Source organism: Aphis gossypii, chromosome 3, assembly GCF_020184175.1.
Source record: "Aphis gossypii isolate Hap1 chromosome 3, ASM2018417v2, whole genome shotgun sequence".
Taxonomy (NCBI): domain Eukaryota; kingdom Metazoa; phylum Arthropoda; class Insecta; order Hemiptera; family Aphididae; genus Aphis; species Aphis gossypii.
The window spans coordinates 9078293-9096282 of record NC_065532.1 but is presented as its reverse complement, the minus strand read 5'-3'; the positions used below and the strand labels follow the sequence as shown (position 1 = coordinate 9096282).

Below are 17990 nucleotides of genomic sequence, written 5' to 3'. Positions count from 1 at the left end.
AATAGACGAGTGCTAAGAGTTAATAAAAGTTGTGTTAAAACACAAAGTAAGGAATTTGGATTATTTTACATATCAAAATAGTGAATGTTCATTATTGTGCTTCTCGTATATTACTGAATACATTAAACATAAATTTATAGAATCTGATGTTTTTATAGTATAACAATTCAAATCTCATGAAACCGTCACATACGATAATAATTGCACAATAAAATTAATATCTAATAATTCAAATTTGTACATACATCGTTCTAGGTAACTTTATAATACTAACCGTTTATGTACACAATAATAAAAAACAAAAAAATAGAATTTATCATACGGCTCGGGGTCCTGGTGATACCTCAGAAGAAGTTTGTTCGTTTTGGGGTACGAAAAATTCTTCAATTTCCATAAATGTTTTGTTCTCGGTCTCCGGCATATTTCTATAGAGGTATAAAAACCCAACAAAACTGGAACCCGCCATCATGAAAAAGGTGTTATTCAGGCCCAGAGTAGTTTCGACACTTAAATATACTTTGGTCGCCGAAAACGTAAGGATGTAGTAAATTGCTGTCGTCAGGCTTGAAGCAAAACTTTTGGCTCTATACAAAAATCATGTCAATATAATACCACAGTATTAATTAAAAGGTAAAATGAAAATCATAATTAATGTATGTATATTACTCATTAGGATATATCTCGCTGACCAACGTCCACGGCACAGTCAGCATGCCCATTGCTCCAGAGAACATGATGATTGAGTAGAGAATCATTGGTACATAGGCTTCGGAATTAATCAGTTTGTTTTTAATACACACAAAGTACACAGCGAACAAGAATATTGCCATTGTGTTTATGCCCAACGTTGATAAAGTCAACATTCGCTTTCCTAGTTTCCGCACTGTTAAGGTGAGTCCTATGCTTCCAGCCAATTGCATAAATCCATAAAGCACCTTAAATATATTAATTAAAAATAAATAAATAAATATAAATTCCATATTTTATATCTATATAAAAAAAAAAATGTTACGTTATCGTATACAAAAAATATAAACGATTTAATTTAATATCAGTTAAATTTGCAATATTGCTATTAATAAATTTGAAAAGTATTTAACTAACACTCAGACGTTTACCAAAATTAACTTTAAAAAATATATTTATATTTAAATTTATGTAATATGATTAATTTTTTTTAAAAAAAAAAATTAATTCATCCATCCATAAAAAAATAGTAATAATTTATCAGGTTAATAATTTGTCATTTTTACATTGTAAATAAGTAAATTACACATAAACACGATCGTTTTATGCTCGATTAAAATGTTTAATCACTATTCACTATTCAATAAATGATAATAATCATTATAAAAATAATAAATTAAATTATTAACTTGATAATACCAACAATAAGTATTTAATATACTATATTGTTAGTATAACTATAGTATAAGTGTTAAAAAAAACATTCGATCCTATTATAACTAAAATAAGTATTTAAATACTTTTATTGAAACACATAAGACATAACATTGCATTTATCTATATAAATATACTCACTAAAGCTATACTGTGGGTATCTTTCACTCCCGATTCGTACATTAACTTAACGATATAAGGGCGGCAGGGCGTCAGACACGAAATCAACGTGAATATATAGTAAATGGTGACCAACCGTAGTGGTCGGTACACCGAAGGACTCTTGACCCATAAAAACGACGAAAACACGCCTTTCGAATCTCTTATCGTCTTCGATTTGTCGAGTGACGTCTTGTAGTAAAACATCAGTTCTTGGTACTCGGTGGAAACGACGTGAGGATCTACCCATCCTCTCAGCCAACAAATGGCTTTCATGGCCTTTTCGTTTTTGCCTTTGGACAGCAACCAAATCGGACTTTCCGGTATCTATAATACACACGAGAACGAGGATGAGAGTATGTAATAAACGATTGACAAAATAAACAGAAAATTGCAATCAAAACTCACAAACGTCACGAGGATCAGACACATGATCGGACACAGGGCGCTCACCACGGCCACGGTTTTCCATTGGAAAACGTAACTCAGCCCGTAACTGGACAAGACGCCGATCAGGCACGCCATGTTTATCACGCAGGACATGATTCCCCGGAGTCTCGGTTCGCAAATCTCTCCGATGTACGAGTACGCCGGGCCATCGGTGAAACCCAAACCCATGCCCATCGTTATGGTCGACCAGTACAACATGGTAACCGAGTTTGCGTACCACAGTAGCATCCAGCCGAAGATGCTGGGAACGCAAGCCAAAACCACGCAAGACTTCTTTCCGAAGCGCTTTTGTGCGTACCCGGACAGACAACTTCCGATCGGTTGACACAAATAGAGTATACTCCCTAAAAACGTATCATATTAATATTTCTGCAATGTTTATTACAATAGGTATGCATACCGCGGTGAATGGTTTTGAAATAAAAAACGACATTGGACAGTTAAAAAGTAAAAATGTCGGTGAATTTATAATACATTGAGTCTCATTTAGGTTCTTAATATGACGTGTGTTTGCTAAAAGGGGATGTGGTGATTTTTCTCTAATTTATATCAGCAAACATATTAAATGCAAAAAAAAAAAACATCATGGTCATCATATTTTATATTATGTGTCGTATTTACCTACGTGATAAAACAACATAAACATCGATAATCATTAAAATTCTAATAATGATTGGTGAATGAAATGTATTTTTCTCAAAAAGATGTTTCACACTGTCAAAATTTAAAAAGCTTTCATTTAATGAGGAATAGTCAATTTGAATCAATGTTTTATCATACATAGAACTATGACACGCCGTTATTGTACACTTGAAGTTATTATATATTGAGTTATAAATCATGATGTGTGCTTACCGTACCAAGAAGACTCGGTATCAGACAGGAGAAATTCGGCATTTGGATTTTTGTAAAGTGAACCGATTACCACTGTAGCCATCGCCAACTCCATTCCAACGTTTACCAATAATAAACTCTGAACAATTGTAGCCAGTAGCTGTAAAATAACGTATTATTAGTTTTACGTAAATTAAAACGCGTATGCAGATGGATATCTATGCCGAAACAGTTACTGCTTACCTGAGCGATAGTCGCCCTTTTGCCATACTTGACTTTTGTTTCTACGAGGTCATTATATTCTATAAATTATATTCAATTAAAATTTAATAAAAACAAATGCTTACAATATTGTTTACATACCTAATTCGTTCCCACATCGTACGTCGGTAACTGCGTGCGGCAAGGGAAATTGTCCCATTATATTATGGTTTCAATTTGCTCCAGACTTATAACACTGATCGAGAGTCGTATAACTATAAGTGATGTCAGTAGCTAAAACACAAAATCAACATGTATAAAATATGGCTTTTGATCGAAATAACTTTGCTACAATATTTAGAAACTAATAGAATAATAAAAAGTATAGACACCGTCGGAATACTTATTATTATATTATTATTATACAGTCATTCATAACACAATATCGTGCATTGATAAATCATCATAAATTTGGTAATAAATGTATTACTATTATTAGTGTTCACTGATATCGAAAGATAAATTAAACGTAAATATATATATCATTATAATATTATAATTGAATAACAATTAGTTATTATAATGTCTATGAGTAATATTGGTTGATTCATCTACATTTTAATGAAATCTTATTAAATCTTATTAACTTTTAAGTATTAAAAACGACGAAATTTAATTGGATAAGCTCACAAAAAAACTAAAAAATCAAAACATGACTAATATTATATAAATTTATTTATACTTTACATAATGAATTATTAAAGAAATATTGCTCATTGGTAAATAGGTAATGCATAATAATTAATATCACATTGACTTTTATCAAACTATTCATAGAAACATTATTTAAATACAAAAGATAATAATTTAACATTAATTCAAGAATACTTAACGTTTGAAACAAGATTGTCTGAATGATAATTTACTGATTATGTGACTAAGAACAATCATAATCGTTAAATATAATATGTTATACGAGTCTCGATGTACAGAGTTCAGTAATAATAATAATAATAATAAAAAAACAGTAATTATTACTATTTGAAATAATATTATTAATTACAATAAATAGAATATTATATATTATCAAACTCTTTTCCATGAAGTTTGTCAAGGATCTTGATCTCGTAATGTGACTTTTTTCGTGTACTCTTAATAACGCGTAATTTAAAAAGCGTAAGCTTTGTGTGGGTTTTATACAAAATTCAAAAAGTTATCTAAATAATATTAAGAAAATAGTTAAATTATTTATTACAATTAAAATCGTCGAAAGTCAAAAACACGTGTAATTTAAACATTAATACGCTACGTAGGACCGGATATTGTTGATTTTAATTTAGTTAGAATTTTTTTTAAGCTAAGTTTTTCAACAACTTATTATTAATTAATAATACACAAAGTTATAACAAGAAATATAAATATTATATTCAAAATTTATTCCATAATCTACATCAGCCTAGACACATAATAACTTAATATTTGAATAATATGGCTTGGAGCCATAATTAACGATATCTTAAATAAATCATTATTTGTTCTATCAGATAAAATTAAACTTGAACCGAAACTTTCAAATTAGACATTTAATCAATAATTCAGAGAAAAATAAATATAGTTTAACGTTCTTAACTATATAATTATTTAACAGTTGTTACATATTTTATTTTGGATAGAGATTTTTAATGAATAATTTCAGTATTATTATGTTTATCTAAAACAAAAACTTTTTTGGAAATATTTATTATAACTCATCTCATAATAATAGATAATATTATAATGTTAATATCTCTAGTAAAAATAAATTTACAATATCCTCAGGTTCTAACACTAGACGCTAGCTCAGAGGATCCGGAATCGACAATAACATAAATGAAAATTTGAAATTTCTATTATTTGAAGTGTACGCTATAACGGATATTTGTCAAGTACGCGGAAAACTACTATATTGTAGCTTTTTTTCGCTCCAAATTTCTCTAAGATTTAGTAAAATAATATATTGCACATTTATACGCAGTATTCTCGTTATCGCGCCCGTAATAATAATTATATTCGTACACCGAGAGCCGCATCGTCGCCGTCGTCGTCGACGTCGGCGAAACGGTCCCGGAGCGACCGAGGCCGTCTCACTTAAAATAAATGAAAATCCCTCAACGTTCCTTATTAATTACACCGGTTATGCCCATGCCCTTTCGCCACTTCCGTCGTAATTTATGGCCTTCGCGGGGCGGTGAAAACAAAAAAAAAATAAAATAAAAACCATTCTCTCGCTGCTCGCTAGATATACCACTGTAGCAGGTAGGAGGCATGTCCTGTAAGTTTAAGATCGTAATAATACGCGTATGGCTTACACGCGCGGCGTGAACTGACGAGGCAAAAACGACCCCGCGGCCGCCGACGGGGAGGATCCCGGGGAATTCGGCGGTTTTCCACCCTAGCCCGCAACCGCCGCGACGACAGTTCGAAAACTGTAATATTATAATTTATAATAATACATATTATTATTATAACACAGCTATGCACCCGCTGAAGTTCGGTTATATAATATATCACCGCGTTAAGGGCGCATTACATTATTGTATGGTATTATATTATCCACCTATGATGTACTATAATATAATATCGTATTATGCACAATATACGTAAAGTTACGTTCGGCTCAGTCACGTAGCCGCCTACACAATTTTCTAAGCGTGTTTAATATCAACGCAAACGAATTGCTGTAAATCGATTTCGACGAAAATACAGTGTGGAAACATACGCTGCTGCTGCAACTGCTGCAGGCTCGGGACGAGCTGGTCGCGTAGAATACAAAATAGTTTAGTACAGTTTCCTCCGTTATATAGACGCTCGTGTATACTATATATGCTTATAGGTCATAATAATATGATAAATGCGCATCTATATATATACGAAGAGTATTGATAATAGTCAAAACGTCGTGTAATTTTTGAAAAATAAAAAAGCGAATACTTACAGGCGCATAGACGTGCGTATTATAACGATATCGTGACGTTTCTCGTATATTGCGGTGCTGACGAATAAACGAACCACGTTCAATTACGCACCTCTAAAGACAATAGGCGTTCGACGGAGAATTCATGAAGATCCGGCAGTCGGACGTATTTCACGAAAAAAAAAAACTGCTCCAGACGACAATCGCGCGAACAAAAATATGTATGTTACGGTTTAACGATAAAACAGTATTGTATTATATTACACGTACGACAGTCGGAAAACGGAAAAAAATCGCTGTCGCATTACGTCATATACTAAATAATAAATAACAATATACCGCGCGATTGTCGCTAAAACCGCAAACTGATCCGACACGATTTTCGTTTTTCCTACTGTATCGCGGTTACGATAAAATGAATAATTTCGTGCAGTCGTGAACCACTCGCATCGTCCGTTCGTCACCAGCACTTATTCATTTAAAATGCGACCAATTAATTTCATTACGAAAATCGGTCGTGTCGGGCGATACGTAACAATAATAATAACAATTATTATAATGTTGGGCATTTATGTCGTTATCGATAAGTCGTTATTAAACGGTCGTCGTGTGAGTAAGCGGCGAGATACGTGTCCTTATACAGAGTGTCCGTTGTTTTACGGGAGTCGATACGATCTCAATAATGGAATAACGCCGTGATAAATAGGTACCGCAGAATGTGCGACTGCACTCGTTTCGGCGGATTTCGTCACTCCGTATGATAATACGGTTTTATTATTTTGGGCTGACCAATATAATAATAGTTCGAGTATTTTTTTTTTTTTTTTAGAGATAGGCTGTACCGTGTACGGGTTATTAATTCTAATCTCGCGCACAGACGGCCGTCGTACCACAGAATAGATGAAATTTCATCTATTCTGTGGTCGTACGTCGTAATCCGTGCGTAACGAAACACTATATATTTTAATATATATATATTATACCGGCTAGACTTAAAATACGATATGCTAAATCACAAAAAAACCAAATCGTAAGCTGATCGGTGTGCGAAAACGACTCGGCCCGATGACATGTGTACATCATCGTTCTATATACAGTAAACGTGAATCCGAGTAGAGAGACTGCTAGAGATTGATCCAATTTCGAAATCATCTCGCGAGAAGATAGTTCGGACACAATAGAGGTTTCCGATCGGAATCGTATTCCGGGGAATGTGTCGTATCGCCAGACATACGCGAGCGTAGATGGAAAAATACAGATAAACGGTGCGGACACCTGTAGCGCGCGAGCATTGTCGGAGGATTATATTATACATAATGTTTCCAAATCCCCAGGATCGCGACGTCGCGTCCAAAGAAAAATACTTAGCGTTCTCGTTGTCCGACGGTGTTACGTTATATAATATTATATATTAATACTTGTTATTATTCCGTGTTGTCGTAATCAGACGTACAATACTTGTCTAAAAATGAGAAGACTTACGGACGGAGACGACGCTCGTCTGTGTGTGTGTGATAATAATATTATAGTCTCTAGCGTTTGTCAGTCAGCCGTCGGATAAACGGACGACGGCGCGAACGGTCGTTGTTTAGCGTGGGGGGAACGAAATTCGTCGGCTGTTCGTAGCACATGTGCGTGTTATATAGTTTTATTTTTTTTCGGATTTGGACTGTAAGTACTTATACGGAGAAAAAATTGGTGTCGAGAAACGTCGCGCACGTACCAATAACGTAATAATATAAAATGCGACAGCGCAAAAAGATAAAAAAAAAAAAATAAATATCTATACTTATATATATTGTACGACCTCTTTCTATTAAAGATATCGCTCGTAATGCGTTATAAATTATAATAATTATATAATTACATTACTATTGTAATTTTATGATACGATAAGTTTCAAAACAATTTATTATAATCCTATTTTAATATTATATACACAATATATATTAATTGAATAGTCCTCTAATCATTACGATAATATAAATATATTATTATGATTATGCTCCTCGATGACGCGTCATTTCCATGTGTGTGTGTGTTATTATTGTTATACATATATACTGCATATTATAATTATATAGTTGCGAAATAATAATTACTATATTATAATTATAAATATTGACATGCACCTCGCGAGATGGGAATAAAAATAAAATGTTTTATATTTATAAGACTCCACGTGCGTAAGGATTCAGACTATAACGATATAGTACGAGATCGGGTACTCATCACGACCCTTACACACGACTCTAAACGACCCTTTGGCCAACATATTAATAATAATTATAATTATATATTATGCACTCTGTGACATGAATGAACTGTTCATCATGATGATATTGATGAAAAAAAGTGTAGAATTTTGTAAAATAAAAACAAAGGCTTGAAAAGGTAATTTATAGCACTATATTATATTTTAATAATTTGATCGTTGTGTTTGAGGGGCTCTCCACTTCCTGCGGCCGCCGTGTTTCACGCTACGCCAAACGCCGTGTACAATTTAAAAATTACTTAACGATACGCGGAAAACCTAACCGACCACACACACGCCAAAGAAAATAGTACTCGCGATAACAACATTGATCTTTGATTTCAAAACGACTCGTGAGATCATCGAACTTCAGTAGCCCCTTGCAGGCGTGCTCTAAGCGTGTATTCTTCACTCTTCGTCGTACGTTAGCAACGTCCGATTCGACATTATAATAATATTATATAATATGGTATTGCACCATATCCGTAGTATAATATATATCGTTCGAAATAATAATGACAATGCCCGGCGATGTGGAGATCGCCGTCGGAAACGGACACGTGTGTCGTGCTCGTGTGAAGTGAGTGCGTTCGTGTCGTCGAATGCGGACGGCCGCTTATTATTATTATTATTATTCCATCGGATTAGCTCAATCCGACCGACTCACGGACGGAATCGTCGCCATAATATATAATGTTATAGACGTACGCTACGTCTGTCCGTGCCCCGCCACTGACGATAGGTCGTCATTACTGCGGTCACCACTATAGCCGCCACTACGACATCTTATAATGTGCACGCGTATTTGTGCGCGTGTAAGGTTAAGCTCGCGCCCGCAATATATAGTCACATATATATTATTACGTATTTGCACGGACCGACACCGCCGACATCACGTTTTCCACACTCTGCTCGTCGTTATTTTATTATTGTCATTGTTATATTTTACGATATAATATTGTAATATTCGTGTACAAGACTTGTGGACATCACGTCGTACAATAAACATTTTCACCGATTACTCAAACTCGTAAAATAATAATATGCGATCGTCGCGTGGTACGTGTGTTTTATGCGATTTACCGGTATGGTATTGACCAGATAAAACCCGGAAATCGTGAAACGTTTAATACATTATTGTTATTATTATTATTATTAGTTACTTACCTATATAATTGTGCCGACGTGATGTGCAATGGGTACAAACGGTGACACAAATAGGATTAACTCTCGTGGTGCGGTGCCAGCTGTCGCGCTTGTGTGCAGTGAAAACATTGTCTAGAATACGTTTAGTATAACCTATCGACCTATAACTATAGAAAACAGTGGACGTTTTAAAAATACGACAATAAATCGTTTTATTTTCGACCATCAATTATGTATTAGTATATATACATACGATGGTGTCGACAGCGTGTGTTTTGTTTGTACAGGATTTCATAATATTTAAAAACGCTTTTTAAAGTAGTTGTAAAAATTTCGAAATCTTTGACGTAGATATCACCTCGTTTAAACCCATATTATACGATGTTATATTATTTTTTGTTTTAAACAGGTAATTTTTATTTATATATTTTATAGTTTAAATGTTTTGGTAAAACGACATAATTATTATTTACAGCAAGTGGTTTCAGTCAAACATTGAATGCTTCTGTAAGCTGTTTAAAATCATTTTAATCGTTCTCTTGCAGGAAAGTTGGCCACGAGTATACCAAAACACGTAGGTAAAAGTACCAAAATGTACAATTATGAAAAAAAATGACGAGAAACATTTTCTGTGATTCATTTTGTCAATTTTCGATCTAAAATTTAAAAAAAAAAAATTAAATTATCATATTATTTATTATTTTTCAGTGAACAACATTGGACAGGTATATCTATTTACAGTGACAAAACTGAATAAATAACAAGAAATAATCGGTGATAAAATAGAAATGAGCTTGTCGGTAGCGTCATTTGCGAAGCCCAAAAATATTATAAACTATATTGTGAATTTATTTATTTATTTAATAGTTTACTTGCGCGAAGAGCAAGAGTAAGGTTAACATAATATTAAATATAATAATAGATAGGTAATATTATGAAGATTACATAAATTAAATATATATAATATACTTAAGGTAAAACTTTTTAATTTCACTTTATTATATAAAAAGACTAAACAACTTTTAACTCATTACAAAACTTTAACGTTTGATATATATAGGGCTGCTTAAAACAACATTCTTTATTCGTATTTCAGTATAGAAACTATGAAAATGATGAGTAACAATTTGTGACACATTAAAAGAAATTTTTTTCAATAATTCCGAACTTAATAGATCCAATTTATAAGTTATTATACGAGGGCTTCATTTGAATTTTTGAATTTTATTTGTTAAACCAGTATGTCTAGGATTCCAAATCGCATCCAAAATTCTTATATTTCACTTAAATTTTATAATAAATGGTGTCATTTTTTTCTCATCATTCAATAATTAATAAACAAATTTTTTCTAACGAACGGACCATCAGTAGGTATAGTTAAAATGGAATATATTTAAATTTAACGAATTGAATTTTATTTTAGACTGTAACGACAATGCGACTGAATAATTTTAGAGAACTCGTGGCAGCAGAATAACATATGTACATAGAGTATGGACACGACAAATAGAGATACGTTTCTAAGAAATAAAAGTTTTGTTTCTTGACTGAGTGTGAGAGGAATGCCAAGGGTATTGCGATGAAAGTGTGATTCGTACATAAAGGAAACTCATATACACACGAAACAAAAAGTTTTGAACAGTTCAAAGACAGGCTAATGTGGGTCATGTACCTCGGGATAGGGGAAAAGTTATACTGAATAAGGGCACTTGGCATATTATATTCTCATGACGACCGTGACTGTTTTCTTCTTTTATTCGCATTGTGTTTTTTAAGCATAAACTTAAAAGCAATGCACATAATACGCACCATTAAAACGTTCAAAGTTTTTCATACTATAAACATTTGTAAATATGAGTGTAACACAATAATAACGTTTCACTAAAAACAATAAATTACTAAAGGTAGAACCTTTATATACATACTGCTATGTTATTATAGATGTCATTCGTGTCTCGTTTTGATTTTCGGTGACAATGTTTTTGGTGTTTTGCTGCAGTCGTTTCAGACAAGAAAAACTTTCAAATCCGTATAATTGTGTTGCGCTTATGCAAAACTTTGTTTTGCTTTTAATCACGAATACTTGGAAAGCAGCTAAACGCATGTCGTCTCTTTTGAATTCGTATAATCTCATATACTTCTTCCGGCAAAGTATAACGGTAGTGATTAATCTTGTTCAATCATAGCAAAGAGGTGATTTCCTACACACTTTTGAGGTCCAGGAATTAATATTATTTAAATCGTGAATTTTAATTGTACGATTTAAAATGATCTGTACGTCCTGTTCAGCAGCGACTAACGAATAGAGAGAACAATATTTTTAAAATTCAAACCAATTTAATATTTTTTATTGCATCTATTTAAATATACGTTGTCGCCTATACCAAATATATTATATGTAACGACTTACGTCGCAGACGGATGAAAGGAAGCTGTACGAGTAAGAGCGAGTGTGAATAATACAATTTAGTTTAATATTTCATTTAATATTATAGCAGCTATTAATACGTTAAACACGAACTGAGGTGGTCAGTGTGGTTATATTACACTTTCTGTCACATCCAAGTTAATAACTCTGTAATAATATTTTATACACAGCATACTGACACCGTAGGTCTTGACTTGTTCGGATCTTCGACTACGTTTAGTATTTTATAAATATTACAGGTATATTATAAGTATTCGTAATGTCTACTGACGGGAAGTTATTCAAAATATTTTTACTTTTCACTTGGATTACAATTTTAAACATAGAGTATTTATTGTATCAGTGGCGTATTTACGAGTGGAGACGATGAAGATATATCTGCCACTTTCCTCCTTGACCTTTTTTTTTTGCTTATATCACTGCATTAGCTTGTATAGTATTATATGAAAAGATTAAAAACATATTTAAGGAATTCTACGAAGGAGGTAAATATTCCCTATTCACTAGTGAAATATTTGTCGTATTAATTAACTGTTTACGTTTTGATTATTGTTTTAATTTTAGTCCAGATTGAATGGGCTTACAAACCTTTACATTCATAACCAAAATAAAATTGAACGTTGAAGAAATTATTGACAAAATACCTAAAAAACTTAGAAGTCTACAGTTTGTTTTGTAAATGATAAATAAATTAATGATTCATTATTTAATTTATATTATTTAATATGTTATATGTTGTAATTATAACTTATAATTTACAGATATATAATATATATATCACATATATAACTATATTTTATGATTTATCGGTACTTGAAAAATAATTTCCAAGGGGGTAAGATACTCAAAAGCAGTATCAAGATACTAGATACAAAATACTTTGCTTTGAAGTATCGCGATATAAGATACTTGATACTTCACATAATTGTATCGAGATACAAAATACTAGATTCAATTGAATCTAAGATACTGCCCAACCCTGAATTTATAAGGTTTATGCATCTACTATGAACATATGTATAATTAGTTTTCTGATTTTAAAGCATATATATGCTTCTTTTTTTATAATATAATATATTATATAAGATAGAGATCTCATTTTTATTTACAAATTCATTTCACGTCATTCTGATTCCAAATAAACCAATTTTTTTTTTTTGTTTTTTAATTATATCAGCAGTGGATTTTTTATATGTTTTTATGCTATTGTAATAAAAACAAATGAATTAATAAGAAATGTAAAAACCCAGAATTTGGACTAAATGTTTATATTAGATTTATATTGTTTTCGTTATCGGCTTGTTTATTAAATATATTTAACGTATAGATTATCGATTTACATAATATAGCCTACAGTACTTATACGATCAGTATGCCTACAACATCGATATCGATCGTTTCAAAATTTAAGATTTAATGTTGTTAATTTGAAACCTCTGGTATGGAGTATGCACCGAATACTTCAGTGGATGTAGAGTTCGTTTTCAATGTATAAAAAATATTCTGCCGGACAATAGAGTCAGTTTCATTACTGTAAATCTAGGAAAATACATGGTAAAAAATTATTTTTTTTTATACCTAATTTAAATTAATTTATGCAATAAATGTATAATAATGTACATTATATTGTATTATATGCTCACAATACCCTCAGGTTAGGTTGCCATAATAATGATCAAGGTTAATAATTATTAAATGTTGTGTTTTTTTCGTAAGTGTGTATTATATTTATTTTCGAGTTTACATAATTTTAAGGCGATAAACTCACGACGTACAATAACTAGAAAAAAAATCAATTTCACTAATCGCTCGTCTTCGTTTTATTGCTATAACACATTATTTATAATTGTTTATTACCATTGTAGACAAAACGAATGATTCATCGATTGCCGATAGTGGTTCGTTACGACTGCGTTGAAAGTGCCAGAACGTGACACTTAATATTATTCAGCACTACTCGTAACATGTACAATACACGACTGTTTAGGATTTTAGTGCAAATTACTAACAAACAACCGAGGAGCTGTAAGCAACATTTTTTTTATATTATAAAAGCTTATACAGTTACGGTGAGAGTAAAAATACCATAATAGCGTAGTCATTACAATACAACAGTACCATACCAAGAACGCGTCTTGTCGCTTAAAAGTTAAAACCATCAATTACTCGTACTAGTATAATAATATATTAATATGCACGCCAACATAATATTGTTATCGTTTTACGAAAGGGTGTGGCGCATACGATTTGAACGAAAGACATTATAATTTTCTCGTATATGACGTGAACCATCCCTCCTCCCCTCACGACACTTCACTTTGACTTAAACGGTTTAACCATATTCGTCGTGTATAATAAATAGTAATAAATGTAGACGTTTTAAAATCTAAAAAAAAAAAAATGTCAATCTCGTGCGGTGTGTATAGTATGTGCTTATACACATCAATACACAAATATCGTCCTAATATTATTATTGTAGGTATCGTTTAGTAAAATATGTATTAATTATTATTCCACGTCTTAAAGATTACTACTTTTTTCGGTCGAAAAAAAAACCATTAAATTTTGTTTGAAAATATTATCGTTTGCGCGTATTTTTCTATAGTATGAGGATTTTATTCTTTTCGGAGGGATTAAAACTCTTTAAACGGATCGCGGATTCGGTGCGCTGCACAATATAATAATATCATTAACGCGAATAATATAATGTATAGTCATAAAAGTCACCAGTGCAACGATGTGTACGTTTTGTACTTGTGTGTGCAAGGGATCGAAGCTGTTCGATTTATTTTATTTTGGCTCGGCTTATCTGCACGTCGTCGGGCGGACGTCTTTCTAAAAAGTCTCTTGATTGATTGCATAGGGCGTTTGTATAAACGTTCCGTTCGATTAGTATAGGTACAGTAAATATATATATACAATATACACATATATTTATGTACTTGATATTTATTTCTCGACTCCAAGTCGACTATACGCTCATATTATACACAATTGCTGTGCCAGATAAAAAATATATGTTGTGTATTAAATAATAATATTATATTATTATTTTAATTGTACATTATATTCACTATATTCACGCTGCGTGTCGTTATCATCCGGTGGTTTTAATATTCGTTTAGCTGTACGATTTCATAACTATATTTACCACACACACACACACACACACACATGGACCATTATCAAATTAATAATTTAAATACGACCAATATTAATCAAATCGTAAAATATCAATATAATAGATATAGTAAATTATTACCATGGATAATAAAGACATATTGTAATAATAATAATAGTAATAATAGTTAGGTAACTACATAATATACTAGTATTATAGATGTGGAAGTTTTAGGGTCGTTTCAAAATAGAAACGTCGCGATACACATAGTAATTGCCATGACAGTAGCTGTATGGTAGTTTTTAATAGATAGTGGACTTTTTTAAATTATATAAACACCATATTTGTAGAAGTTTTTCCCCCAAATAACCGATTGATATCAAAATGAAACAAAAAAAACCATTGAGCTATAGTGTTAATACTATGTTTATCCTTCTGATCAACTTTCTCTTATAGTTTTTGAATATTAAAATGTTGACGTTGGCGGTCTTAGGATATTTGAGTATATTATAGTAGACTAATTCGAAATTATTTTAGGTCTTTGAAAACATTATCGTGAGGTTTCCTGTTTAGTCATGATTGTTCAATACAATATACAACATTTGCGGAAACGTAAGTACGATATATAATTGTTCGTATGCCCGTTTCGATTTTCGAAATCGTATTAGGTGATTTTTTTAAATTTCGATCGTATATCGATCTCGCGCGATAAAATCGATTTCGAAACGCGTAGTGCGGTCGCTAATCGACACAAATCGCCTGCAGTATTATACGTATACCTACGCGCGTATACACACAATGTCGAATTGCGCTTCGCGGGGGATAGGTCGGGTACGTCATAATGTACGCATAATAATAATACGTTCGGGTCGGGGCGTATCGGGTCGTGTGGATCTGATGAGATTTTGGTTTGCACACGCGAGCTAGAGAGAGAAAGAGTAACGTAGAGGGGGGTGTAAACAAATTGTTCATTTTCCGGGCCGGACATTGCGGGACGTGCAAAACGCCGGGCGCGGCTCGTCGTGTGTGTGTGTGCCTATACAACGGTAGCAATATGTAGCATATAACGACAAACTACTACAACGACTGTGTCACACACACACACACACACACACACCACACACACACACACACGTGTATGTATTTAATATATAGTATATATTTGCGTATTATACAGTATCTGCGTATTATTATATTATACATATAACATTGTACTGTATAGCTTCCGTATATACATACCGTCGGCGTAATACACTGCGTGTTCTGTAAACACGACCGCCGCCGCCGCTTGTGCTTCCGTACAAAGTACAAACACAATAAATGTTTAATCGAGTCCGCGCGCGCGTGTTTACTTTTGCGTTCGTGTGTATCACGCGCGCAGAGATTTTCCGGTACGCGCACCGTTGCCGAACGTCTCCGGCGCACGTCTATATCCGATGCCGCCCGCCGCCGCCGACGCGTTGCTCGACGAGACCGTATATAGTATTATTATATTATATTATTACATTAAAATAATAATATATAATATTATCGTCTAAGCGGAACGTTGCGGTGTGCAGGAGCATCGTATTATACGTAAGACGACCGCGAGTTCCCTTCGAAATCGATTGCAGCGGTCTCTTATTTAAACCGAAATCCGTCACGACGAGCCGGGCCCTAAGTAATATCATATAAGATCAGTTCTGCCGCCGCGACGTCATTCCGGCCCGCGTGTGTCTCCTCGCGGGCTTGTTCGTATTTTCGTTGAAAGTTTCCAAAAAAAAAATCCTTTTCCGTCACGCGCGTGTCCTGGTACTTTCTGTAGTATAGAGGTCTCTTTTTTGCTACGATCCTCTCTCGTGTTACTGGTTCAATTTTTTTCCATCTTCTCATCTCCGCATACAGCCGCCCGGACCATTCTCGTATGCCCTGGGCAAAATATTTTTCCAAGCGCTTTTCTTTTTATTGTACTAATTTTTGAATAGTCGCCTTTTGCGATCGTTCAAATTTTACATTCGTGAAACGACAGTACGAACAGTATATTACACGACATTATCGTACGCACCTTACATTACCCACCGACCGATTTGTGTACCTATATTATGTGTGTTGATGGCACTCGGCCCTTTTGGCCAAACAGAATAAAAAACAATAATTTAAATAGCCAGTTCGGCCCAACCAAATATAATAATAATATAAAGGCAACTATTAAAACTGTAAAATTGTATAACAAATAAGGCCCTTCTAGCTCAATAATATAAAAATAATAATAAAACAACAACTCACAACTTTGTGGACTGCAGACTGGCCAGCTGGTCTCTTAGAGCCTAGATATAAATAATTGCACACACACAGAAACACGAAAAAGTTGATGATATAAGAAAAAAAAATAAATACGACGATTAGCGCGTCTATAAAACAATAATAATATATAAATTCAGTAGCGATTTTCGCAATAGAACTACATACAATTTGCAATAAAAAATATGCACCCGGACATTAAGTTTAGCTCACGTATAAGACGCGTTATTGCGTCAACGCTGGAGAAAGAACTGAATCATATAAAAATGTATACTTTTGGCTATGGTAATAATATAATATAATATAACATGTAATTGAAATGTAAATTTCATCTGTTATATATAATAATTAAACAGAGATAACATTATATAAGTATAATAATCATAGACAAATAAAATAATTAATAAACAAATATAACGGACGGCGCGCGTGAGTGTACCTATGTGTAAGTGTCATTAAAGGCTGGCTAGGAAGGTGGTTGAGGAGGTAGGTGCACATATCCTGTCACGGTTCGATCGGACCCTGGGCGCAAACAATATTATTATTATTTATTATGTATTATCGCTGTTATTTACTGATTGTTACATAATAAAAGTGAACAGTCGACAAAGCAATATTTTCCAAGTAATGATAGTCAGTATCAAGTAACGCGTAAAATAATGCAGGACTACCGATCATATTTTAAAGCTATTGTCAAAAAAAAGTCAAACCGTACAAACGTATTTCCAAAAAAATATTTATTATTTCTTTAACATCAACGTCA

The 17990-nt window shown here is 33.0% G+C and overlaps 1 protein-coding gene and 1 long non-coding RNA gene across 5 annotated transcripts in view; one reads left to right on the top strand and one right to left on the bottom strand.

Annotated features, from left to right (window-relative positions):
• LOC126551506 (uncharacterized) overlaps window positions 1-17990 on the top strand; it is a 102888-nt gene that overhangs the window by 11227 nt on the left and 73671 nt on the right. The gene's annotated exons all lie outside the window — the stretch shown is intronic.
• LOC114132091 (facilitated trehalose transporter Tret1-like) lies at window positions 88-17435 on the bottom strand. Of its 4 annotated transcripts, none has more exons than XM_050205041.1 (8): window positions 17213-17435; window positions 3208-3339; window positions 3088-3146; window positions 2866-3004; window positions 1969-2354; window positions 1543-1887; window positions 667-935; window positions 88-584 (listed from the first exon to the last, which is right to left on the bottom strand). In XM_050205041.1, exons 2-8 carry the CDS (start codon window positions 3263-3265, stop codon window positions 317-319), a joined length of 1524 nt encoding a protein of 507 aa, XP_050060998.1. In that variant the 5' UTR covers window positions 3266-3339; window positions 17213-17435; the 3' UTR covers window positions 88-316. The 4 variants fall into 4 exon arrangements, with proteins under 4 accessions (XP_050060998.1, XP_050060996.1, XP_050060997.1 ...); XM_050205039.1 differs by lacking the exon at window positions 17213-17435 and adding an exon at window positions 9420-9522; XM_050205040.1 differs by lacking the exon at window positions 17213-17435 and adding an exon at window positions 7481-7713.